At 39.2% G+C, this 27278-nt stretch overlaps 1 protein-coding gene across 1 annotated transcript; it reads right to left on the bottom strand.

Annotated features, from left to right (window-relative positions):
- Window positions 1-523: 523 nt before the first annotated feature.
- eif3eb (eukaryotic translation initiation factor 3, subunit E, b) lies at window positions 524-11235 on the bottom strand. The gene is made up of 13 exons (XM_085149458.1): window positions 11083-11235; window positions 10481-10598; window positions 9672-9789; window positions 9483-9525; window positions 8266-8370; window positions 8021-8146; window positions 5883-6007; window positions 5454-5580; window positions 5262-5363; window positions 2339-2448; window positions 1888-1990; window positions 1576-1710; window positions 524-865 (listed from the first exon to the last, which is right to left on the bottom strand). Exons 1-13 carry the CDS (start codon window positions 11170-11172, stop codon window positions 827-829), a joined length of 1341 nt encoding a protein of 446 aa, XP_085005584.1. The 5' UTR covers window positions 11173-11235; the 3' UTR covers window positions 524-826.
- Window positions 11236-27278: the final 16043 nt, after the last annotated feature.

Below are 27278 nucleotides of genomic sequence, written 5' to 3'. Positions count from 1 at the left end.
GCACTTTCATTTCTTCACACAACATCTAACCTGCACAGTAAGATCCAGATTATCTCTCACCGATAGTAACAAAGTAAGAAGACACAACACACGTTAATTAAATAGATCCAGTCACCCAACCAGTTTTAAATAAACCCACTTCCTTAAATAGAAGTTTCTATAGTAAAGTACTGAAGACTGGTTTTACAGGGCATTTACGCACCGCAAATATTTACTGAGGATGTGCTGCACGAGCAGAAACAAACAACTCTGCATGTCAGGATTAACAGAAACACACGAACTGAAAATGACCCAAGGCTGCACCTGACGCATAACCTTATGAGTTTTTCCTCTAACAGCAAGTGTAAAAGTTACAAGTTTCATTCATTTGTCAGCAAATCATAGAAACTCAAAATTAAAGTCATTGCAGTCTTACAGATGTGCAGCTTTTGAAATGTTACCACAGTCTGCAGATCTGCAAGCATCAAACAAAAAGTAAACCAACTGTGCCATCTAGTGGCTGAAAGACGACATAAGACATCAATAAAGGGGGGCAGAAATCTTTAATGTAAACTGTCATGTAGGTTTTTAGAGGATTACTTTCAGAGTGCAGGGAAATAAGCTTCATCTTAAAAAACAAATAAAAATAAATCTACTGATAGCAGATTATAAATAGGTTATCATGTAACATTGAGTGTCAATAAGCTGCCTCGCTTCATTGCTTTTATTGTTCAATGACAGGCAGTTAAATAAAAATGGTGGATAAACTGACAAATCTGTCAATAAAAAGCTTCAATAACATCCCGAGAGGCTTCCGAATCTTCCTGATGCTCGTTTCAGCTCATGCTCAGTAGAAGCCGGAGTCCTGAGCAGCCCAGTTTGGTGTCTGAGGAAATGACACAAAAAAAAACATCAAAAAGAGAACAAACACAAAGGGCTACTTTGTACAGGTAACAAGAAATTTGTTCCAAATTAGGAACCATCATAATAAAAAATACCTGCCAGCTATTCTGTCAAACTGACTGACAGCTGGGAAAAAAGTTCACATTAAAATAATAAAATCTTACAAAAACTACTGAAGTACTGCAAAATTAAAAAAGAAAACCAGGAGCCATAATTATAACGAACTGAGACAAATACAATGAGATATATGCTCCTGCTTTTCCACATTTATCCATCAGAGGGCAGTAGCACAAAGGAAAAGCATCTGACACATGATTATGCAGGTGAGACACATTTGTATCTTTAAATACAAACACAAACGTTTGCATTTTAAATTGTGTTTTATTTCACTTGTCCCAGTATGTTTTTTAAAAATGAAATCACAGATGAGTGATCTTGCTCACTGTTGTCCTGCACAGATAAAAATCCTGCAGTATTCACTCAGGCTTGAATAAAATACTGAATAGAAATGATGGTTTGCTGCCAGCGTTACAATCAAATTCTATCTTGATGTTTGCAAGACAATTTAGTTTTCTTAACTTTGTTAGAACCAAGCAGAAATGCTTCACTGTGCTGTTCATTTTGTCTTCCGGCAACAACAAACACGACCAATGGGTGACATCTTTTAATCCCTGTGCAAAGTCCTCAGATTACCTCGTTCCTGCTGCTGTGTGCCAGCTTTTTCTCAATGTTCATCGCCAACATCTGACTGCGGAAGGACAAGCTCTTGGTCTTCTCGATCACCTGTTGGTACGGCGACACTGCGTTGTTACCCATCACGACGTGACCCTGAGAAACACTCGCAGGAATTAACATTTCCCCCCTAAAGGACTGAGTTTAAAGTACTTCAAAAATAGCGCTCTGACAAGCAAATAAATACACAGTGTTACTACTCAAATCAGCAGTCGTGGCTGTTTACGCTCAGTGATTTGAAGCTCATCTGGATCAGCGAATGCAGAGCCTCACCAGTTTTGAGTCGATCTTGGCATCGAGTCTGGCGTTACGGATGAGGTTGACGATCCACCTCTCCGCCTCCTCAGGCGTCATGTTGAGTTTGTCTGCCAGCATGCTGCGAGGAGAGAGTGAAAGAGGACGAGGCGTTTCATTTCAGTAAATATCCTCTGGTTAAATCCAAAAGTCTGCTTTTGAATAAACTTTAAAAGAACAAGGACACGAGGTTAAAAAAACAAAGTAAATAAATATGGAAGCACAGAGGTCAAACAAGTTCAGAATATGAATCAACTGGGCACAAAAAGTTTACAGATTTTGTAGGTTTTAAAAAAAAAAAAAAAAGAAAAGAAAAAGTTCATATATATATATATATATATATATATATATATATATAAAAAATTGCTTTTCCTCTAAAAGCAATTATAATTTCAGAAATAAAGACACTGCATAAAAAACCCTGACATACTTGATGCTGATGCACTGATGAATGCGGCAAAAGGTTTCAAAGATGAAGAGTCGGGCATTCTCGATGAAGTCCTCCAGACAAGCGACCAGAAAGAAGTCGTTCACGAGAACCTGACAGGGAAAAAACACCACAGAGTGGTGAGCATCCATTAGTTTTTATACATACCAGGAACAAACAGTAGAAGTAATTTTTAGTTCCCCTCTGCCAAATACAGGGTTTGCTTTTCAGTCAAGGAAATAACTACATTTCTGCCCCAAAAGATTACAGCCCTCACCCTGCAGTGCTGAAAAGGTGCATATATTCAGAGCATAATAATACCACCACATGGCAGCCACACATGATGTGCAGGCAAATATTTCCTGTGGTTTAGATCTTCAGCTACTGGTTATTCAAACCTGCATATTAAAATATCTCAGTGAAAACCATCCAAGTAACGATGCAGCACACATTTCTACAGAGGCTTTTTCTCTATAATCACACAGGGCTGTCAGAACTCGCAGCTGAAGTAAGTAATGCTTTTATATTTACAGCAGACAGCAGTGGATGGCACAGCCCTTGGTTTTCCTCACGTTTGTGGGAGTGAGCCTCAAACCATAATCAGGACCTTGCTAGTGGGCGATGCCCACCATCTGTTAAAAATAAATCAAAATACTGGTGCTAAAAGAAAATACGCACCATAAAAAAATGAAACAGTGTCGTACATGTCGTTATGTGTCGTTATGCATTAATGTGCTTAATAATCAGTTCATGTGTGTGTTGCTTCTGAAGTGGTTTTTCTTACATATTATATATAAAGTGCTACAAGATGTTAATGCGTGTTTATCATCAACCTCAGTACCAATAATATACTACTTTCCATGTTTTGGTAGATTTAGTTTTAAAAGGCTACTTCTAACACATCTCAGCTTCATCACTAAGCAGGTATGTGCAGGGCTGTGGTAATCTCTCTACAGTTAAAAACATCCATGCTTTTTAAAGCCCACAGTGTTTTGACAGATCAGTGGAAAACAGCTTATTTAAATGACCCCACACACACCTTTGACATCAAATATTTGACAAAAAAGGCAACGAGAGGCATCATCAGGTACGTGTTTGATTTACTTTAAAAGCAACCGGTGTTTGTTGTTGAGACTATTTTTATATTGTATATCATGTTATATATGTTGTTTATTATATTAGTTGCATTTGTCACATGTTGAGTTTGAATAGTTTCTGTTGTAAAAGAGATCTTTCTATTAAAAACTAAATAAAAGGGAAATGGTGTTGGCCAGAGGGGCCGATGGCGCGATATGGCAGCCTCGCTTCTGTCAGTCTGCCCCAGGGCAGCTGTGGCTACAACTGTAGCTGCCTCCACCAGTGTGTGAATGTGAGAGTGAAGGAATAGTGGAATTGTACAGTGCTTTGAGGGCCCCGAAAAGCGCTATATAAATGCAATCCATTATTATTATTATTAAAAGCACAAAAGGAGCATTACAAAAGTAATTAGCTCAGGTTGTACGTAGCGCACTGAATCAACTCCACACTTTCACAGTAAACTCTGCAGACGCCACATTTACACTCTTAAGTCCTGCTATCTTTCATTTAGTGCCTGAGAGCTGTTTGATCTGCTGGTCTGTCTACTATCGACTGACGAAGCTGTGGATGGTGCTTGTCCAGCAATATTTAAGCCCGTTTAAAGAACCGCTTAAAACAGAAGCTAGTTGTGTTGATCACTACAGACTTATTTGGGAAATTCTGTCAAGCATTTCTTTGACTTGAGGTTATGACAGCAATGCATCAGAGCTGGTAAAGCAGAGTCTTTACTAAAAACTAACCACTCACAACAACACTGGTTAAGATTTATAGAATCTCATTCTTGCAGCTACGTACGGTACACAGCATTTAACTCCATCGTCATAACTAAATTTAACCCACACGGACATTCAGCCCTTTTAACCATCACTGAAGAGCACAAAACAGTTTTTTAAAACCTACCAACATCATTCAAATCCCTAATGATTAGAAATCTGTCACTAAACACAGAGTACTACTAAGCTGCGACTGCATTTCTACAAAAATAAAAGTGGCAGCGCAGAAGAAGGATGTTTGAGCGATCTCAAACTTCCAAGAGTTTAGATTTATGAACACACCGATGACAGACAGATGATATTGTGGTTTCATTTCGCAAACAGCTGTTGTGTAATAAATTCAGTTTATTTACCACACTGAAGCAGCTTGCTAGCTCACTGATTGTTTTCATATTTCATAGAGGACACGAAGCAGGGCCGTGCAGACAAACTACTTCCTGTCAATCAAGTTCTCAACAAGACTTTAATCCTCAAACTGCACACCGCAAAACAAAAGCAACCATGTTTATACAGTAATTAAGACAAGTTTTTGATCTCTAGAGAAAGAAAAATTAAAAATGTAAATTTATATCCTCTTGAGTGTTACAAACCAACAGAATCCATGACAACAGACTTCCTTAATGAACTATCTTCATTCTTCCATCATTGCGCTCGCTCTGCGTATCTGACAGGATAGTTGAAGGCTTTGCGAGCGCTGCATAATTTATACAAGAGGGGTTAAAAGCGAATTGATGAGAGTGCTTCGAGAATGTGCAAAGTGGTCCCCGAGCACAACTGCAAAATAGAAGTCAAGGGTTTTTAAAGAGAAGGCAACAGAGTCCGAAATCTGACAGCTGTTCCGCTTTGAAAATCAAACTGAATAAAAGTAAGAGCCAGCAAATCAGGCCAGACATGGATTTGCTTGGGTTGAATAGCTGCAAAGTTAAATGCCTGGGACTCAGGAGATCACAGCACCAAGGCTGGCTTCATATCACCCCTCAGTCCCAGCTGACAGCCAACTTTTGTGCGGCGATTTAGGCCTGTGCACGATGACAAAAGCACACCGTCAAAGACGAAAAACTGGATGCTTTTCTTACCGACTCGCACTCCCTCAGCTTCTTCTGCGCGCTGTCGAAGTCGAAGTTCACGTAGAGACACTCCACAAACTCCGTGATTGGGTCCTTGTATGTGTAGGACTCCTTCAAGCGTGAGAGAGAAGCCGTCATGTTGATTAAGTCCTCGAGGCACATTTGAAATAATTACTATAATCAACAGTTTCTCGGTCTTACCTGTTGGATGACTTTCACCAAGTCCTTGAGCACTTGCCTGCGCTTTCGTACATCTTTGTTGGTGATGACTGCGGTTGTGAGATATCGCAGGATATGCGGGCACATTGTCTGGATGGCATTCAGGTATCTGAAAAGCACAAAGGCAGCACGGAGCCGGACAAAAATTATTCTTCACAGTTAATTTGGTAGCATCAGCAGTCATTGTATTTCAAAAAAGAACCAAGAAAATGCATTCACATAAAGAGAAACTGATAATACAACAGTAAGGTGGTCGTCAAACTAGTAATGTCTTCAATAATGTTCAAAGGTTTAAAGGTTTCACAGCCATATAACATAAGCAGATGACCGCATCAGTGGCCTGAGCACAAGCCTGGCATTATATTAGAAAGACGACTGTTCTGTGATATAACTGATTATACAGTGACTCACTGAGGCTGGTAGAGGAAGAGCTCGATAATGTTGTCTCTGCCTTTGGGATGGTTGAAGAACACAAAGAGGGACCAGTGAATGAGCCAGGTCCTCTGCTGGAGTGACTGGAGTGGAGAGCTCACAGACTGGAAGGAAACACAACAAAAAACATGAGAAAATGTGACATCAGGCTGGGGTTTCCCGCAGCATACGGCAAACACAACCACACGCCAGGCATCAGCATCAGCACAGCTTGGTCTGTATACCAGGGATTATTTCTGACTTTTTGCCACTATAAACCTAAAACCAACAACTACACAGGAGTTTAAAAAGAAGAACATGCTAGAAGATGCACATATGGTATACATGTGAAAATCCCTGGGGACTTCCTTCTGCAGTTATCACTTTCACAAGATTTTCAGAAAGGTTGACCTTCAACCCCAAACTTGAGGTCGGGTCACTGAAATTCGACTCTTCCAAGATTAGTAGATGCACCTACGGTATCAATTTTAAAATCCCACATGGCCTTATTGTCAAGTTATCGCATTCACAAACTTCTCCCATTTGTGTTTTACGGCTGAGAGATAAAAAGCTGAAAACAGGCAAATGCTCTGACTTCACACGGTTGTATCTGTCCGCCAATACCCATCAAGTAGTGTGTGCTAATGAATGTGGGGAAAAAGCAGTCATTGCTGCCTGCAAGCAGCATTAAATGTGACTCAGTAGGTTAGTTTCTATTCATGATGAAAGTGAGAAATCAGGTGTACCGTCCTCCCTTCTAAAGCTGGGCTACAGTAGGCGAAGGCCTGGATTTTACTCTGTTGTGGACACGAAAAGCTGGAGACCCGACGGCCAAGTAGTCATTCCTTTTATACTTCTTTAAAGTTTACTGTCTGTTCCCATGCATGGTTGGTGTACTGTAATATGAACAAGTCGGCACAGTCACAAAAAACAGGCAGACACGCAGACGTCTGTGTGGATCCTCACGCTCACTGTCAGATGCTGAAATTTACGTCACAGGGACCCAAGCAAACCCAAGGGTAAAAGGGTAAAACACACTTTAATCATGCTTAACCAGGATTTGGTGCCTTCTTATTTTATATTCACATAAACGTGGAAAACAAACCACCAGTGAACTCTTTCTATGGCCTCTCATGAACAACATGGTTGGCCAGAGCTTTAAAAGCTTTGCTGACAGTGTGACTCAAGATTCACAAAACTGAGGCCTCTGTCACACTACAGCCCCTTTTTCATTAGTACCTGTTGTGGCGAATCCACTTAGCAAAAAAATGGATCGGACATCAGTTGTAGAAACGATAGTCTTTATATAAGGCTTCAAAAGGGGGAATGTACAACAAAGCTTCTCGACATTCGGAGCAACATATAATGGCTTCCCGAAACTTTCTTTGCTAGCTAAAAACCCCAGAGTAACTTTCGTCTACCACAAAGAATTCTGGGAAACGCAGTTTTCTAATGAAAATACCTGTTAAATGCTCCCCGTTAGCAGAAAATTAAATCTATAATTAACAGCTCTCACTAAACATGTGACTAACACTTAAATCACTTACAAAATAACCAAAATGCTGTTATCAAACAATAAACTGTAATAAAGTTACAACAGTACCTACTTGGATCGACTCATCGCGGTTCACCATAGTTTTCAGGGTTTTCCATTAGGTCACAGTACCTGTTACCAAAACCTGCTCAGCTGGGGCTCCAAGTGATCCGAGCAGATACTAAAAATGTAACATTGATGTGCCACTGATTGGCTGGTCAGTTAGTTGATGAATCGTGGGAGCATTGAATTCACCAAAATCGAAACCGCCATTTTTGAAACCAGCAATGACTGAAATGCTACAAAAACAATGGCGTGGCCCCAAGTCTTACAAAAAGCCACAGACCGAGCAGCAGGTATATCGTCACCTTGACATCCACCTTTGTTGTAGCGTTTTCTATTTCGACCACAGGTTGGCAACCTGTCTGTGTGACTGGGGGCTTTAATTCATCACCAGCGTTTGACACAAATGTTTGCAGATCAGAAAAGCATCTTAATGCACTTTAAAAACAAAACAAAAAAACAAACAAAGTTATGCAACTTTTTTGAGCACACCAGAGAAATGGATGTGCACCTCAAACAATCTTTTTAATTATTTTCTTACATTGTTGTCGATAGTTTCCCTTAGACGAGTGAGATCCTCCATGGCTGCTTCCCAGTTCTGCATCAGGATCTCAGAAGCCAATTTTCCCCACAGGGAGCTCAGTGCGTTCCTGTCTGTTGAGGGGACCTGAGCAGATAGCAACAAGTTATCAAAATCAAACCACACCAAGTGCTGTTTAAGAAAAATTAAAGGCATCTAACTTCATATTTACTACACAGTGTATAATTTATAAGTTAACATCTTACCAAGACGCGGAAGAAGTAGAGGTATTCTGCAGCCCCAGAGTAGTTACCGCATTCATACTGGAATTTGGCGTACTTGTAAAGAGTATCCAGATATTCTTGACGAAACTAGGAAGTAAAATATAGGCGATTAAAATGGAAGCTACAGTTCTTCCATCAGTACTTGTACGATAATAAAACTGTCTTGAAGCATAATCAGTAAACTTGGTAATAAAATCCCCCAAAGTTGATTCTGTTAACCTGCGTTTTCACTCAATTCAAACTAACGTCTTCAGTCTCAGATGATTTCCCACAGCCTTATAAACAATGCTGCTGAATAACGACAGAAACCAGCACCACTGCTCGTTAGCTGAGACCAAAGAAGCCTCTTGGATGAGCGATGAAATCCAAATGAACAAAATCAACTTTTGGGATAAAACTGTCATTTTTAAAAAGGTATAACATATCAAGTGGGGATGTGCGTAAGTAGTCAATTAAATGCTTAAATGCTGAGTAATGGTTCAAATTGCCTTTACATACAGGCACAATATCCATAATGTTTAACATTGTCTCATTTATTCTGTTTTCAGACTACTAGAGTTATCATCTGATCTTGTTTTTCTCCTGTTTAACTAGTCGATTATACATCCGCTTGATTCAGGCTAAAATGAAAATTATATTAAGGCTACAGCTGTGCAGTACAGTGAAATCAATGCTGCATGTTTAAAACTGCTACCATCAATTTCCTCTCTAAGAAATCTGACAGGGAGAGGCTGGAAAGCTGACAGCAAGTGGCTGATTAGTGAATGTGGCAGCATCTTTCATCTTTTTTAGTAAAACAAAGCCCTCCCCTCCCTGCCTTTTCCCCCACACTGACAACAAGCCCCCTTTTCTAATGCACATGATGTGGACAATGCTGGCATGCACTGACTAGTCGGTAATAAGAACTGTAATTTATCTGTACATTCGATTAAAAGACTAAAATTAAGGAAAGAAATTAATTAGAAAGCAACAAGTATTTACTCTGATTTTTGAATGAGTAATGAGCACACTGGTGCATCATGTTTGATGTTTAAGGATTCAGAGATTTGGATAACAGTCCCGCTGGCTCACCGTGACAGCTGGTTGTTATGGAAACTAAAGCACACATCTAGCTCCCAACTTCCAAGATTAAAATGCAGTGCACCTTTTACCAAATATGAAACACATTGTGCATACACAGCTAACATTTAAATACTCACATTGTGCTTTTCTGACAGATAGTCAAACAGCATCCTCCCATCCCTGGTGAAGATTAAAACAAACAGATGAGACGATGTCAAACAGCCAGACGACTTTCGCAGATCACATAAATAAAATCACAAGAGTAATCTGATCAGAGCTGCAGTGAAGAATGAACAAGGCTTCTGAGAGAGATGAATTTTTCTGACCTCGTGGACTGCATCTGTCGAGTGGTCTCCGGGTCTTCAAACATCTTGACGATTGGCTCCGTCTCTGACTGGAGCTGCTTCAGCTGGGCCACCACAGTACTTCTCTTCTCCCTCAAGGCTGAAGCAGAACAGTAAAACACATCAACGACAAGTCAGCAGCAGGTAGACAGATTTACTTTGGCTGAAAACAAATAATTGAATGCAGGACACTACAAAACCAAAGCAAAACGTTCCCTTTAAACATAACTTAAAAATAACTTTAACCGCCTAAGTTCATATTATGTTACTAACATTTCATGATCTCTTAACTCTAAACTGTCCAAGTGTGATTCATCAGTAGTTGGACAGTAATTAAAATTACAATACGAAGGTCTGGCTTCTATTTGGCTTTCTATGCTAAACTTTGCTTAAACTTAAAGATTAAGGAAACAATACATAAGATAAGAGGGTTTTCTCCTAGATCAAAAGGGGCCTTTGGGGTTGACCAAACACATAACAATGGTTGGTTCCCATATAGTTAAAGTAAAGAGTTTGTGTTACCATAAAGCACATTACTGTAACCCATTTAAATAACTAAACTGCATTTAAGCTTTACTAAATTAAACCCGACTCAATTATTTAAGTGGAAAATCAAGATCTCTTTGTTTTATTCACAAGAAAACCCTGTATAACTCAGGAAAAACCATTGCTAGCTTAAAGAGTCTGTAACCCATCTGTGGTGAGAGGCATTGTGAACAAATCAAATGCATCTGTGGTATAACATTTCTTACTGTGTTGTAACAAAGCAAACTGTTGGGCCGTTTTCTTACAGTGTGGGATTTCCTTGTCCGGATACAGATTTTTGTACACATCCATGGCGAAATCCACCATGTTTGTGTCGCTGAGTAGGTCCAGCTTTCCCTGGAGGAGTTCCTTCTCATTGTAGATCTGTTACAACAACACACATATTCACAGGATTGGTTCCCTTTGAAACGCGAATTCAATTAATGAAACACCGGCATAAACGCTATTTAATAGCGCCAGGATTATCACAGTAGACACGTGAATGGGGTTCCTCCCATTCAGTCAGCTGTTATGCTATGTGCTCACTATAGTCGCTAAGCTATAAGCTAACACGCGGGGTAACAATCATAAGCCAGTTACCTACTGCATGCCTGTTTTATACATTCTCTAACCACTTATGGTGTCTACAACTAGCATTAAAACAATAATCTGGTTATAAAGGACTAAAGTGTATACCCAGTTGCAAACTAGCTGTTAGCTGCTAGATGACCGGCTATCTAACGTGACTGTTAGCCAGTTAGCTCGCTAGGTCGCATCGCTGCCGGCCACAATCATATTTTACCCTATAAACCCCGCCAATAAACAACTGCATTTTACTTTTACACATATCACGCAAAAACCTCCATACCTCTTTCACAGACAAGAACTCCAGCAAAGGGAAAACCAAATGCCGGTCCAGAAAATGTGCAATCTTGGTGGTGAGATCGTACTCTGCCATCTTGACTGGCTTCAAAAGGAAACTTTATTAACAAAAGTGCGACAACAAGGCTCTGCTAGAGAAACTCAAAGCCCCGCCCCGACCTAGAGACCGCTAAAGCGACGTCATCACATTTCCGGTAAGCGCTTCATTCATTTTGGCTCCTGAGTCCACCTATCTATCTATCTATCTATCTATCTATCTATCTATCTATCCTTGCCTGTCTTCATTTGTTTAACCATTAATTAAATAGCCATTAATTAAATTATATAAAAATAATTTAATGTTTTAAGCCCGCTCTGTGCTCGCAACAAAATATAGTTGAGATTTTCTGCCACTGTGCGCCCCCGGTTGTGACCCGAGGCCCTCGACCAAGGCTCTGGTGGCCATCCCACAGTCTGGGCTGAGAACCAAGCAGGCTTTTCCTGCCAGGACACCCACTCTCTGCAACAACATCCCTGAGGAGATCAACAAGCTCACTGTCAACTTTTAAATCCATCTTAAAGACATATTTTTATAACCAGACTTACTATTCTGCTAGTGAGTTTTTAAAATTTCTTAATTTTTATTTGTTTTTAATTTTTGTCTTTGATTTCCACGTTTCTTTCCTTCTGTTTCAGCATTCCCAGCCCTAATGTTGTTTCACTTTTATCTCTTCTTAAATATTTTATGTGTTGTTTGTTGAAGCACTTTGTAACTTTGTTTAGATTTTTTTTATTTTAATTGGTAAGAAAAAGTCATGAAAGACATTAGCAAAGTTGTAAGTGCACATACTGTAAAAATTAGGTAAATGAGAGATAAGAGGTTAAAAATTAAAAGAAGAAAAAAAACCCCCTCTTTATCCACAAACAAATGGCAACAGGTAAAAAAACAAACAACAACAATGAATGGGCTCATTAAAAACAAACAAACAAATGACTAAAATTGGTCTACTCTTCTTTTTCATTATCTAAGATCAAATTATTCTCATATTTGCCTAATTAATACTCCAAATCAGCCTAAGCAAACCATTGGCAGGTCAAAAGATAATTCCTGTCAGTGATAATTAGATGTTCTGCTTAAGATCATTGGGTACTTGCATTCTTAACTCTGAAACATATCACCTACCTAAATATTGCTGTACACCAAATGTTCCCTAGTGAGATGTAATATGCAGTCAAATATTTAATCAGTAGTCTTCCCAGCGGGTCACAGTTTATTACAAGATAGATATCTAGAGTCCCTGCTGATCCTATCTACTCAGTTCAGTTTGTATTCTGAGGTTGCATAATGTTTTCTGGAGCAAGAAATATCAAAGAATCCACCTCATATAGCTCTGATAATGTCACCGTGTCTCTGTTAGTAATCCAACCACATGAATGCATGATTGGTTTCCGAGTTCAAGCTGTGTGCTGGTCTGTGTTATTACAGATTCAGATGGTTATCCCCTGTAGCTGTTAGGCAAACTCCAGACAACCTGAAACATGATGCACTAAATGTTTCTGACTTGGCACGAGGTAAAGACACCTTTCAAATAAGTAAAACTACAAGAAAAAAACACATTTTTTATTGTTGAATTGTGAGTAATTGTGTTTTTCACATTTTTAGAGAAGCACTGGGCTTAATCTGAAAGGGTGTTCATTTAATGTATTATGAAACATTTTGGAGTCTTTGTGCTCCGTGTACATGCAGGCAACCAGAATGAGTCTCTGCTGTTTTACTGACCCCCCCGAGGTCAGAAAAGGGGCCGGTTAGGCAGGTAGCAGCTGTCACCACAGCCGGGACTGTGATATCAGAAATGTGGGTCATTGAGTTCATCAGCATCAGTTAACGAGCAGGAAAAAAAAAGCACTCCTCAGCCCACCGGGGTTGTTACCAGCTCGAACCAGCTCTCATCAAGTCAATACTCATGGAGGAAGATCCGTTCTCTTCAGGGAGGAAGTATTGGTTGTATCCTGAGTCAGATGTTTTGTAGGAGCAGAGGAGGGTTGATTGCACACCTCTGAGCCTCTGAGGCTGCCAGAAAACCAATGATGAGGGAAAGATGGCCTATAGCCCGAAGCCAACTTGAGTTCATTTATCTCAATACAAGAGATCAAGGAGCATAAAAAAGGTCTTAGTAATCAAAAATGTTCAAATCCAACTATTACTACATCATGATGGCAACCTATAGAGGATGCATATAAATGGTAGAAAAACTATAGCTGGTGACACAAAATGCACAAATTGAACAAAATAAAACTCAAATCAAATCAGAAAGAATGTGAAATTTGGAGGAAAGAGTGCTTTTCGGTCTGTCTTTGTTAGCATGTGATGGACTGGCGGCCTGTTGCTGCTTATAAGATAACACGTCTGACACACCTACCAAACAAGAGCAAATTTACTTTAAGTCTTGTTGCCCTCCAGAGCACCGTTTCAAGAAAATGTGTCCTTCGACCCACAAAATAGAAACAAAATGTTGTGCATCATCGGGTTTTCAGGTTTAAACTTCCTCCCACCTGGGTGGTTTACTCACAATAACAGTAAAAGCATCTTCACGTTTATGTGCTTAATCATCGCTGTTTAATATTTGGTAGTAAACCAAACAGTTGGCTGAACATGTTTTACTTTTTGGTGCTTTAGAAGAAAAATCAGATAATCATAAACAAGTCTTATGTCATCCACCGTAAAGCAGGGACGTCCTTAACAATTTTTATGAAAATTCATAGAGCATTTATTCCAGTATGGCGTCTAAGCCTCAGAGGAGGAGGGTTCTGGGCTTAAACCCAGGCAGGGCTCGCCTGTGTGTCCATGTTTGCTACTGAAACGTATGCTTTGCTAATGTTGCCTTGGTCCAGGACTCCTGTGAAAGACAGAGATTAAAATCTTAATTTTAAGAGATTCGCTTCCTGGTAACAAATTTATTGAGGCATTTTATCCTCGACTGAAGTAATGGCAATGGCCTGTATTTGTATAGCGCTTTACTAGTCCCTAAGGACCCCAAAGCGCTTTACACAACCAGTCATCCATCCATTCACACACACAGTCACACACTGGTGATGGCAAGCTACATTGTAGCCACAGCCACCCTGGGGCGCACTGAAGTGGTGAAATGATCAACAGACTAAAACCAGCAAACATATTTTTTTATGGTGGAGGCAAACATTTGCAATTTGGATTTTGGAGCTTCTTGGAAAGACTCACTTTTTTCTGTTATATGCTATCTAAAGCTCATTTTGCTATTCGAGGTAGTGAAACTATTTTCTTGGTGTGTCTGCACAGATACAGTTAAGCGTTAAATGGAGACAAAAAAAAGCTGCATATGTAAAACTTTCAAAAAGTGCTCTCTCGTCACTTTGCAGCTCTCTCTATTTTCTCAGAGGCCACATTTTCATTGGTTTTTGACTACCAAGGCAATGAATTCCCACATGAGATCTGCATGGAAGAGGCTGTGCATGCCTTACTGTCGTACATAAAAAGCTGAGACTGAAGGAAACCACTTTCTTTGTGGCAAGCCCCCCCACCCCCCTTTCTCTCTGTCCGTCTTAGAGGCCAAGACATATCCCAGATTCGATCTCAGTGGCTGGCTGCCTTCCACTTCCACTTCTTTTTATGAGAACAAGAGCCAGCTGGCTGTGGTGCACTTCGCAGAAGAAGCCAAGGATTTAATAAAGACATAAGAGACACGAATTAAACTGATTAATGAGAGACAAAAGTAGCTTTCTATAAAAGATGTAATATTGCATGTCATATCCGCCCTTGGATGGCAATTCAAATTCAGTGATGCCCTCCTATGAGATTTACTATGTCCTCTACCAGGTGGCATACTGCACCACTGCTCTAAGGAGCCCATCAGGACCACAAGCATTACAGTCAAAGAATTTCCATGGTCTGATATTAAAGTAGTGGAAATAAAATAACAAGATGAACAGTCCGTCACGGGGATGCTCGCCTCCCCCTGAACATCAACTCAAAATTCAGTTTCCACACAGTTTCACTGCTAGCACAGTCTGCTGGGTGATGTTTATTCGTGCATTGGTAAGAAACAAGCCCGGTGATGGCTTGTGGCTTGTTAGGTGCACTTGCTGTGCTGCAGTCACCAGGCAACAGTGGTAAGACACTTCCTCACACTGCCCAGCCCTGTAAATACAAGATTTAAGTGACACTAAAGACAAAATGGAAAGAGCTGCTTGATTATTATCATTTACAATCACGCTACTCCCTCATTTTAAGCAATTCTACCAAGAAAAACAAGCTAATATGTGGTTAGGGTCCCTCCGTTTTTCCCCTCTGTGCGTTTATGGCTGGAAGTCGACTATAATAGAAGAAAATGAGCAGTTACCTCTGAAAAGTGGCCTGAAAAAACCCCCCCAACAACCCGATGCACCACAATCTGTGCAATAAATATGAATATGTCATTCTAAACGAGCAAAAATTCAAGGGGCACATAAGAGCCAGCTTAGAACCTCGTGAAGCATCTATTGGCTGACGAATCTTATGATTTCGAGTGAGGCAATCTATAGCTACAGCTTTAAATGACGCATTGATTAGCAAAACAGTGACGGGGGTAGTAACTCTCTACTTACAAAAAAAAAAAAGCAATTTAAATGTAAAAGCTAACTTTAATGCTGGTACAATGTTCCAGCCCACCAGCTGGAACATGTGCCTCTCTGGTTACAGGAGTGCACACACAGGAAAAAGTCCCTACTTTACTACTACTACTACACACTAAAAATAATTTACTATTAGCTTCTCCCCTCTGGAAGGAGTCATAGAGCCCAGCTCAGTGTGCCAAAATGTTCCATATACCAGCAAACTTATGAAGATTTTAATCAGCCAAGAGACGGTGGGAAGCAATTTCAGTAAAATAACACTGCAACAATTATTGATGTCTGGTGTATTGGAGGTGGATAAAAGTCACTTTTATTGTTCCTTATAAAATAATAACAATGATTACGATACATTTTAGTCCACGCTTGTATGTTGTGTTACATTTTGAAACGATTAGGCTCACCTTGGTACGCTTGGCTTCTTATAATCTCTTGGCACAGCAAAACACGTCTCCATTCTTCATACAGAGTGCAGCTGGTAGTTGTTGATATCACACTACATCTGTTGGTCGGAAAATGTTAAGCTGTTTTTAAATTCGGAGGTTTGGACAAATATCAATTCACCCCAATTCAAAATATTAAAGTTAAGAAGAAAAATCAGGTCGAATGTGACTCATATTAAATCATATATTTAGTTTTGAAACTTAGTGTAAGTGCTGTACATAAAGTCCTTCCAGTGTGGTCTAAGGACTGGTAGGCAATCAACTCATATTAGATGAGAATCTTTTAATTTCTTTCCAAGAAAGGTGCTTTAGTCTCCGAAACAGAAGGTTAGGGTTAAAATAGCTAGGGTTATACCTCAAAAATCCTTTAAATACAGGCACATAAAAGCAGCTCTGTATATATCGAAGACACCCTCATACAATATTTATTCCAGTATTCTTGGCAGTGTCATGGATACAGCCTGTGCTTTGCTCTCTGTGTCTGAGTTCACTTCCAGCTATGTATCTCTATTCATCCTGTCAGTCTGTCCTCTTCAGCGTTTGTTTATAGAAAGCTTTTAAGATCTAGAGTTATATATCTCATATCGGCATCTATAGGTGATGCAGTTTATTGTCCTATATGTGTTATATGGATTACATTAAATCCTCATGTTATCGAGTTAAATCTAACATGGATATAAGGCACACAAGGTAAACTCATTCCACAAAAGACCCATTTTTGCTTTTTTCACCTGTCATGAAGATGCTTTTGTTAGTTGTCAACGCTTGTCATCCCAAACAAAGAGCTGTTGTTTTCTCCTTTTCTTTTTTTTTTTCCGCTGAAGAAGACAAACGTGGTGAAAGTGAATCCTCCTCCAAGAACCTCACAAACTCTGAAAGCTTTGCCTCCAATTGTGTTGGGAGAAAATGTTTAATCTGTTTTAGTTCTTGCAAAATGTCACTCAGACAAAGTAGACAAAGCAGACCAGAGGCCTTGAAAGGGTGCCAGTGATGGGCTGTTCGTTAATTACTTTTATATGTAACCTCAGTATAGTAATGCTAATTTACTGCATAAAGACATTTGCTGCAGGTCCTGCAGGAATTCTTTCATTACCATTCAGGTTACATGAATATTGTATGTTTAAAAAGGTGGGATCAAGGACATTAAACCGTAGCTGGCTGGTGCACTCAGCCATAGTGATACATTCTCACCAGCAGAGCAAAAAAGACAGAACGAGCACAACGGGGATCAGAAAGTGACAAATGTGTGGCAAGAACACACACACACAAAGACAAAGTAAGGCAAACAAAATCTAAAACCATTACTCTGTCTGACTGTGCCCGAATGGGGTGCAGTTATGAATTTATGAAGTTATGAAACGGCAAGACATTCAAATTAGTCTGGAAGTTTGCCTTTAAGAACAAACACAAATAGGTCACAATTATATATAAGGACATTATATATAATTATATATAATAAGTGTATATTGCATATTTGTTTCACAAAAGCAGCTCAGTAATGTGTTTAAAGTTATGCAGTAAGCTAAATCTATTACATTAAAATGCTAACATGCACAATTTTTACATGTTACATGTTAGCAGTGTTGGGAGTAACAGAATACATGTACCAGTGTTATGTATTTAAAATACAAAATATGAGTAACTGTATTCCGTTACAGTTACAGTTTTAAAAGGTAATAATTAGAATACAGTTACTTTGTTGAAATAATAGATTACACTGCGGTCTTTTCCTGTTTCATATGTTAGGCTATCCCCTCTCTGTCCCCTCTTTAATTTTGGTAATTTAAGGCATTGCCGGAAACCCAAACAAAACACGAAAGAGAATAAGAGGCTCCAATGTAAGCGCCCTGTTAATGTTGGTGGTGTCAGTTACACAATGGACCTGAATCCTGCACAACAGAGCAAGCAGTGCACAGGCAGGAATGCATTTCTTAGTTGGAAATTCCAACATAGGAAGTTTTACGAACAGCTCATCGGATCAGTAAAGCGTGTTTATGGATTATTATGTTTTTGTTGCTGCAAGTGCTTTTTATGCAATTTTTGCAAAGCTATATGTGGAAGGAAACTGTGACCTAGGACAAACTGATGGCATAACATGTAAGTACAACTCCTCCGGTTTCATATGCAAATTTCTTTTATTGTGATAGCTTACGTGGTTCCAGTTCTACAGGGATTTAAAAATAGTTACGCAAAACGGAGCGTGCCCGCTCCGACTGGTCTTAAAGGGTTAACTGGACCTCTTGCACTCTTTCTATAAGGCTTCACAAACCAATGGGTGGCATGGTTACCATGTCCATCTTTTATTTACAGTTTATTTCTATGCATTGGACTAAACCAAAACAACGAAAGTATTCATTTAAAAAAAGGGGGGCAAAAACAATGGGTGACGTTATGGTGGCTGCTTCCATCTTTTATATACAATCTATGATTCATCATAAAGGTACATTAATGAAATTTAATTTATCCTGAGAGAAGATTCTTTGAAGAATTTCATAGCATCACTTAAAAAATGTGAAGCTATTTCAGGCTGAATGAGAAGGCCATGGCTTCAGTGGACTGAGATCAGAACACTGGTTTTGTCTGTGTTGCTGTGTTAAGTGCAGGATTCATGTTGCATGCATTGCTTTTTCAGGTTTTATAAAGAAAACTGTCCAGAATCAGCAAACAGCTGCTCAGGAAAAAGCAAAGAAGATGACATGTTTTTATTTGCCTCCAACTGAGACATTTCACCCTCACATATTCTAAGCTGAATAAAATGAACTGAGCTCCTTGAGCTGTCTGCACAGCACACGCTCACAGTGTGAAGTGAGACCGGAGGTCAGACATTTTGTCGTCTTCTTAGTAATTTATCTGTAATATTGAGAGTTTCTGGCGAGGGAAAGTAAGCGCTCAGCGCTTTGATCCTACCAGCCTGATGACTTTGCCCCCCCACTGTCAGAACACATACACAACTGTAGACTACCATGTGTGCTGTCTGATCAAAAAAAAAGCAAGCTGTAAGGTAAGGCTGTGTTTAAGTAGAAGAAAAAGAAAAAGAACAAAGCAAATGGAAAAATGCATTGATCTTGTCTGTGAATGAACTGCACTCACTAAAAGTAGCAGCTTTGCAATATACTGCAGTGCAGAAACAGCACACCAGCTATAAAAAGATTTGCTTGATAGTAATTACGTTCTTGCAAATACAGTTTAGAAAAACATTCCCCATTTTTATTCATCGGCCTATTGTGCTGTCAACCGCGCCACAATTTTCTGCAGGATGTGAACATGGCAGGTGTATTGTGGTAGCTTGAGGGCCATTTTGTGCTAGACCCAAGAATGGGAATGGAATTGTTTCTGCTTTATGTCTTTGATGAAAACTAAAAGGTTTGAATCTTTACCCGTTTTTCTTCAAGTACACAGCTCAACTCAGCAGGAAGAATAACAGTGGTACTTTTATTTAGACCACAGCTACATGCTCAGACTACTATTTGGCTTTTGATGGCTTTAAAGCAGCATTAACTGGTTATTTTCTGCAGATAAAGCTGTGAATACCTTGGCAGAAGCCTGTTCGCAAATATACTTACTCTGAGAACATAGCAGCATTAGCATTCATTTATACTCAGTCAGCAGTGTAACTGTGTCGGTTTGTGCAATGTGCTCATAAAAGCCACGGGTGCAGCTAGCTAACCAAAACTTACTGGTGTTAGCTGATAACTTAGCACCCAAAACAATATGTCTAGATACAGTCGGTTATCTAGAATGTTAACTTTAAGGACACCATTATAGGTGAACAGCATTGTAGTTGATGTCACCCACTCCCGCAAGTTGCCATGTCTACAGGGCAAGCACCTCGTGATTTTTGTAACCTGGCGCTGCAGCTGGGATGAAGACATGAGTGTATTATCATGTCAGATTTTACTGCCATGCCAGTGATATATCAGAAGCTCAGGGAGATGATGCAACAGTTTGTAAAGATAAGATATGTTAAAAAAAAAAAAACCTTGACAATTTCTTTGATTTCAATTTTTTCACTTACAAAGCCTCTAAATCTTTTGGGATGTATTCATTTTAAAGGAGAGAGACAGCATATCAACCAAAAACCCAGAAAGAAAATTCCAAACAGATTACACAAAGGTTATAGATTGATTTTCACGTCATTGAGTGAATAAGTAGGTAAACAATTAATACATTTTATATAATGTAGTTTTTATCTGGATTTTTCTTTTTAACATTTTGTCTTTCTTCATTAAAATGAAATTAGAATGAAAAATTATCGTTCAAAACAACTCAACTCAACAACTCAAATCAAAACAACAAAACACTGTAATTTGTTACGTAACCCATTTTTAATAAATAAACATTAGAGCGCTTGCATTTTTGGACACATTTGTTTGCAAAGATCTCTGATCCAAGTTATTATTTCAAGTCTGGAAAGAACAGATGTGTCTGGATCCAAGCATTTAATGAAGCTTTAAATGAAGGTATCAGTAAATGTTTTCTTCAATGCCTTTAAGCATAAATGCTTACATATCAAATTCTTCAATTTGATATGTATTCTTCAATCTCAAAGAATTATCACTCAAAAACCTTTGTATGAATCCATCAAACCACACAGGGCTTTACACTCATTATTGAAATGACGTCAGTATACAGACATAAATTTAAAGCCCCCATGAGTTGTTTTGTGGCCTGCAATTTTACAAAAGCAAAGATGGTTTTCTGACTCACTTGCAGCATTTACTGGAAAATTGGCCATCCTATTGTCAGTGAAGAGGAAAAAATAACAACCTAAAATTAATCTTTCACTGAGATTTTCTATTTCTCCTTTTGAGGCTGTAAGACTCAAAATACAGCTTAGCATCCCTAAAATAAAATAACTACTCTAATCAGCTAATAGCTAATTATGCAGATAAACTTGAAAGAAATCATCATGGAGAGTGTTTAATGAATCCAGAAACTGCTAAAATAAAATATCAAATCTTGGGCCAACATGGTTAACACTTTAGGTAAAACGAGGTCGTCTTCAACAGGAACCCCATCGCTTACTTTATATATAAAGTAAGTATATAAAGAGAGAAAATCCAAACCAGTAGCACACCACGATGGCACGGTACTGTATATATTGCAGTTATGCTGCCAGAGGATAAAAATCAGACTGAAGAGGAGCTCAGTGTTGTTATCTGCATTACAAGAGATTTGAAGGAGGGAACCTGGGATTGGATGAAGTCTGTGAAGTTTCCCGCTCAGTATGCAGGCTCATTATTTTCCTGCGTAAGGAACCAGAAACAAAGTGCTTGTAAGTACATGTATTTTTTTTTGCATCAGTTGCCTCGTGTTTGTTCATGATGCAGATGTGAATCACCTCAGTTTGATCTGGTTTGAATGACAGACGGCATAATTCACCCTGGAGAACAGATGGGGTCTGGTGTTCAAGCCGACCGAGAACAAAGAGACGTTGTTTTTGTTTTTCGAGATTTGAAACCTGAAATGTTTCATCAGGACATCGACATTAAAGAGCACTGCCATCTCCTCCTGCATATAACCACAGTAAAGCAAAAAATATATTTTAGAAGACGAGCAGTATTTTAGGTATTGCATTACATTGTGTAATTAATCTTTTTTTTATTCGCTTCAGGTTATTACCTTTGCAGCACCAGAGAGATTACTGTGCGTGTTTTCTGTGCAATGAAACCATTTACATTTCACATGCGTTATTTTGGCTCCGGCACGGTGATGGATATGTTGTCACGACGAGTCACTCACATGCTCGTGAGTCAGCTGGCACGTCTTGAACTCCACAGATCTGCACTGTTCAGCCAACATCTGCCAGACTGTGAAGGAGTATTTTGGGAGTACTGCTCGTTAGGTTCACCTGAATAGCAACCAAAAAACGAGAGAGAGGAAGAGAGAGTATGCATATTTTTCTCCAACTTCTGCAGATTCAGATTCAGTTTCAGTTTTACGAGGAGGTTGAAAGGAATTTCATTTGCATTAATCACAGCCCTGAAAAATCATGTTTGAAAAGCTCAACCGCTTCTTTCAGCATGAAAGTTTTACCTGTACGAAAACTGTTCACACCGAGGTTTGCAGCTGGGAAAAAACAGAATGCTTGTGGCAAAACACCATTATTATTTATTTATTTATCTATTTATTTGTGTCACTTGGATTCTGCAGTAAGAAGGTGATCTGAAACATGCCTGTAAGTCCATCTCTAAAGGGCTGAACCCCCCCAAGAAAACAAAATGAAGATTTTGGAGAGGCCTGAATTGAGATGCTCTGCATGACCTTAAACGTTTGTGCCGTTTATGCTCGAAAACCCTCCAAAAGTGAAGACGAGTGGGCCAAAATTCGTCCACCGTAATGTGAAAGACTTATCATAATTACTTGTTTGTGGTTCTTGCTGCCAAGAGTGGCACAACCAGTTATTAGTTTTAGGGGTCACTTAATTTTAATTACAATTGCAGTTTAATTTGAATGACTTGACTCATCATTTAAAAACAGGCTTTTCGAGATGCTTGGGTTATCTTTGTCTAGTATTAACATTTGTTTGATGAAACATATACATGTGACAAATATGAAAAAACACTAACAAATAAGGAAGGGGGCAAATACTTTTTCACAGCACTGAATGTAATCCTATTTCCCAAACAGAGTGAAGCAGGCTGTGGTCACTATAGGGGAAATATTTTTATCCGAAATATGAGAATCACTCATCCAAACATCGAATTCAACACTGCACTTACTTGGGTCCCCAGAAATACACCTAAAAAATATGAAACCAGTCAAATAAGCAGTTGTACTGAAGTTTCTCTTCAATGAGATGTAGTGCATGTGAATTTGTGCTCTGGGCGATTTTCCAGTACTGGAAACAATTGAAGTAAGAATGGTAGTATTAGCTTAATGTCCTCCTAAGCCCAACCACACTCTTCCTCATGGGGTGAAGCCCCAATTTGTCCCCTGTGCCAGGGAATATTCAGGGAATAACATCCTTGGAACACATCTTCAGCTGCCGCCCAAAGGCCCTGGGAGACGGGCGTTATTGGTGGCATCACAACCAGGTGCTTGGGATTATCGCAGAGGCCATCTGTGCAGCGATCTCTTTCATCAGACGGCAAAACAAACAGCAAAGTGCTTTATTTCTTTTGTCAAAGCTGGAGAGAAGCAGCAACAGCTCACTGGCAGCTGAAGGTCAACCTGCAGTGATGGCTCAAATTCCCAGACACCAAAGCCGTGACTACACTCAGACCTCACATGGTTCCAGTGTCAGAATCGTTGAGGCAAGTGGTCCTGCTGGACTGACTGTGCCCTGAGAAGACCAGCTGGAAGAGGCATTCAAGAGGAAGAGAGCCAAGTACAAGGAGTTCATAGAAATTTGCCAAAACAGGGTACTGAGGGCCCACTGCTTGGCCAAGTGCCAAGGTTTAGCTAGACATTCACTCCATGGGGCCACCGAGCTGCTCAAGAGAGCCATCAGGAACATGCTGCTGCTGCTGAAAAGCACTGAAAGTGCTAAAACTGCTGTGAAGCAAAAGGAACAACCTGTTGGACAGCACAAGTTCCCAAGACACAAACTGAGGACTGATCACCCAGGTGAGGGTGTATGATGTTGAAAATCCTGAAACACTGATCAAATCACTGATGTTCCACAGTAAGGTGTGTTAAAAACATAAAAGGCCATCCTTGAGGTCTAGTAGGTATCTTCATCATGCCCAAACTTACAGTCTGCTCACAGCCACCTAGATTTAAGTGTGTTCAGCTAATGCAAACCATAGTTTGTCTTTTCAACTAACATGTTAATAATAATAATAATAATAATAATAATAATAATAATAATAATAATAACTTTATTTATAAAGCGCTTTCAAACTAAGTGCTGTACAGCTATTTGAAACTAAAAAGATAAAAATACAAATAAAAGCGATACATAGCAATACAGGTAAAAGACACAATACAAGTTAAAAACAGTAAAAATTTAAAAACTAAAAGCCATAGAATTAAGACTTGTAAGATAAGGTGAACAAATGTGTCTTCAGCTTAGTTTTAAAAACCTGTTCTCTGGCACAATTAACAGTACGTGCTTGCATTCATAATGAAGCTAAAAAGTATACTTTTTCCAGGATAAATGAGTTGCTGTAAATGAGAGTTGGTGGCTGGTTGTTTTCCCCTGAGGAATAGTAATGAAAGCTGAAGTGTAAATGAAATGCTCTTTAATTCATTGTTGATTTTTTTTTCTATTATGGAGACTCACGTCTGAGTATTCAAGGTATAGACCTACAGCCCTGCAGCGGCTCATGCTATGTAGACTTCAATTTCAGATGTGACATTTCTTAGTCGTTATATTTACTTTATGTCTTCTTTTTTCTTTGAATTTCAGTCAACCAGTGATTGTTTTCCACTTGGGTTTTAGCTTTTATAATTATAATGTTTCTGTCCTGTGGTGCTGTAGATACTGAAACATTAACACATTAACGGTTTTCCCTCGGGGCTTATTGGCAGGGTCAATTTGGGCAGTCTGGTTTGTGGCAGCACCTGGCTGCTGTGCAGGAGTGCGATTGCTAATTGTGACTGCAAAATCTATTATATTGTCTCATACTGCAAACTTTGACTGTCTCCTCATTTCTTACCCTGTTGTTTTGTGTTATAACCAGTGATTTATTTTTATTGCAGTAATTTAGCAGCATAGATTTACAGGTATTTACATATAACTTCATTTGTACTGGACGTCTTTACTGCTGTGTTTACTTAAATGAAATATTGCAATTTTCTTGAGTTGTAGCATTTGTAGCACATAATACTATACCAGTAGGCGCCATGCAGAACTTTGTAGACTTATACCTAAATAAGTTGAGTTTTGTCGCTTAGAGGGAGTGTGAACAAAAGGTGGAGCGTTTGTGCTGCTGCTGTCCTTTAGCTTAGCCCGTGTCATGGAGATTACAGTCAGACAAAGATTATTTGTAGTGAAGTGATGAAAAAACAATAAACAGTCTCCACTGCTGCTATTGTCTGTTTCATATGTAAGCTTTCTGATTTTTTTATCCTTCCTTTATTAAGTGTACTCAGCTGTTACTCCCTTTCATATTCAAGCAAAGTGTTCAAACAATCAGCATTCTTTTGGAGGACTCCACACAAGTGTGTCTCAGTAGCCTCTGTGGAGGATGAATTCCCCATTATCCCACTCTGTGTGTGGCCAGTGAGTGCAGTGCAGGACCATAAAACCCACATTAGGCTGATTTAAACTAAGATGACCGACGGCTCGCTGTAGCTTTAGCTTACCGTAGAAGGGGGCATGCACCTTCTCTCCTTGAGAAAGCAAATAAGCTTCGTTTATGAAATGCCAAGGTCTTCCTAAAAGCGGATCCATAATACTTTTCCTTACTTCCTCTTATGCATATATTGTTACAGGGGTATGTGAAAGTAATCCCTGAGACAGTTTTTCTAGTAATGACTCTGCATGATGTCACAGAGAGGATTTCTCTAACATGGTCATCTCACACATCGCACACAACTCTAGCTTTGTAAGTCCTTTCTCTCTTGTGGTTCAAACCTTCTGTTTAGGAGGGACAGCCAATCAGTTCCCTTTAAGTTTGTTTGAAGGTAAAGTAGTGTTAAAGGGGGAGGAGCTAAAGATACTTAATTCAAACAGGATGTCACGTCTGCCATGGAGGGAGCGTGGACCCAAATGCAGACTTTGGCAACAGACTTAAACTGAAACGTGTCTTTTATTGAGGCAGAACGAAACACAAACAAAAGCGCAGGAAGAAAATGAACAAAACCGACAAAACTTAAACAGGAAGGAAACTAGAAACAAGTATAAAGAAACTAAAAACCTGAGACCTGGAACATGGAAACCTGAGACGTGGGAAATACAGTGAGTGAAGCGCAAACGATCCATCAACAAACAGAGGAAGGCAAAGGATTTAAATGCACAGAGGGATAATGCTAACATAACACTGTCAAAGTAAAACAGGAAACACGAGATAGGCACAGAGACATGGAAACTAGGAGAAGCACAGTCATGAAAACATAACTAGATCAGATGTGACGCAAGGAAGACAGGGGAAGCACCGAGATAGAAATCAAGAGACCAGAAACTATAACAATGAAATCAAAGACTATTATTATTCAAAAACACAAAACGCTGGACAGACCCAGGACCACCAAGTCCAAGTATAAAATAAATGAGGGTTAGTCTAAACTGTAAATGATGCAAAGTGAGTCCAAAAACAAAAACATGAAGTTGCATTTCAATATTGCCTTTCAGCATCATGATTACAGTTTCTTTTCACTCCCACTGGTGTTTGGAGGAGGTAAAAACTCAGAGATGGATATTAAATTCTGGACAAATAAAACCAAAACAATACCAACAACACGTGGGTGAAGTGACATTTCAAATTTCGGTGCGCATCTTGTTACAATATATTTCTGCAACAAAATAATCTCTACCAGGCACGAACTTAAACTGTCAAATAACAAAAACATTCCAGTGGATTATTTATTTTAGCTTTGTAGCTTCCTGACACTTAAAAGTAAATAAAAGAACTCCAATGAAATAGTTTTCTTTCACACTTCCCGGATATTCTACACAGTTGCGGTGGATGACAAGAAAAGCCACAGCTCAGAGACTGTAGCCTTCCTCAGTCGCAAATATAAACTATTGATTTGGATAGAGCAGCACAAAAAGAATAGACATAATCAATGTTACAAAAAACCCACTCTTGCAGTGTTTGATACTGTAAGATTGCACTCAATTGATTTCTCCAAATAAAGCCCTCTAAGGCTTTCGTCTGTGGTTCTTTCTCAGCAAACCTCCACTGAGTCTGTAAACATCTGGGATAAGGACGTCAGATGCACTTAAAGATTTAGATTCACCATAAATAGCAACTTAAAAGGAATTAGTATTCTGTAGAAATCCTTTATGTTCTTGCTCAGGTTGGCTCTGTGTGTTCAGATTTGAAAACCTATCAAGTGGGATAAATTGCAACATAAATCAAAGACAAGGTAAGCAAAACTGTCCTGCTGTGAGTTTAATTTACCCTCCTCCTTTCACTCCACCACCACCCAAAGTGTTGAAATATCTGTTCAGTGAATTGCAGACAGAGAGTTTACATAATTTATTTCTTAGACAGAGATGCTTCCA

The sequence above is a fragment of the Neolamprologus multifasciatus genome, chromosome 22 (genome assembly GCF_963576455.1).
Source record: "Neolamprologus multifasciatus chromosome 22, fNeoMul1.2, whole genome shotgun sequence".
Taxonomy (NCBI): Eukaryota; Metazoa; Chordata; class Actinopteri; order Cichliformes; family Cichlidae; genus Neolamprologus; species Neolamprologus multifasciatus.
Note: the sequence above shows the minus strand (reverse complement) of the source record. Positions and strands in the feature narration are given on the sequence as shown.

What these genes read in the sequence shown, in the direction of transcription:
- eif3eb (XM_085149458.1), bottom strand. Translation starts at nt 11,172, where the DNA reads ATGGCAGAGTACGATCTCACCACCAAGATTGCACATTTTCTGGACCGG. An exon ending in TGGTGAAAGTCATCCAACAG is followed by an intron (nt 5,364 to 5,453) that starts GTAAGACCGAGA and finishes TCACGCTTGAAG; the next exon opens with GAGTCCTACACATACAAGGA. An exon ending in CCAAGATCGACTCAAAACTG is followed by an intron (nt 1,711 to 1,887) that starts GTGAGGCTCTGC and finishes AGTGTTTCTCAG; the next exon opens with GGTCACGTCGTGATGGGTAA.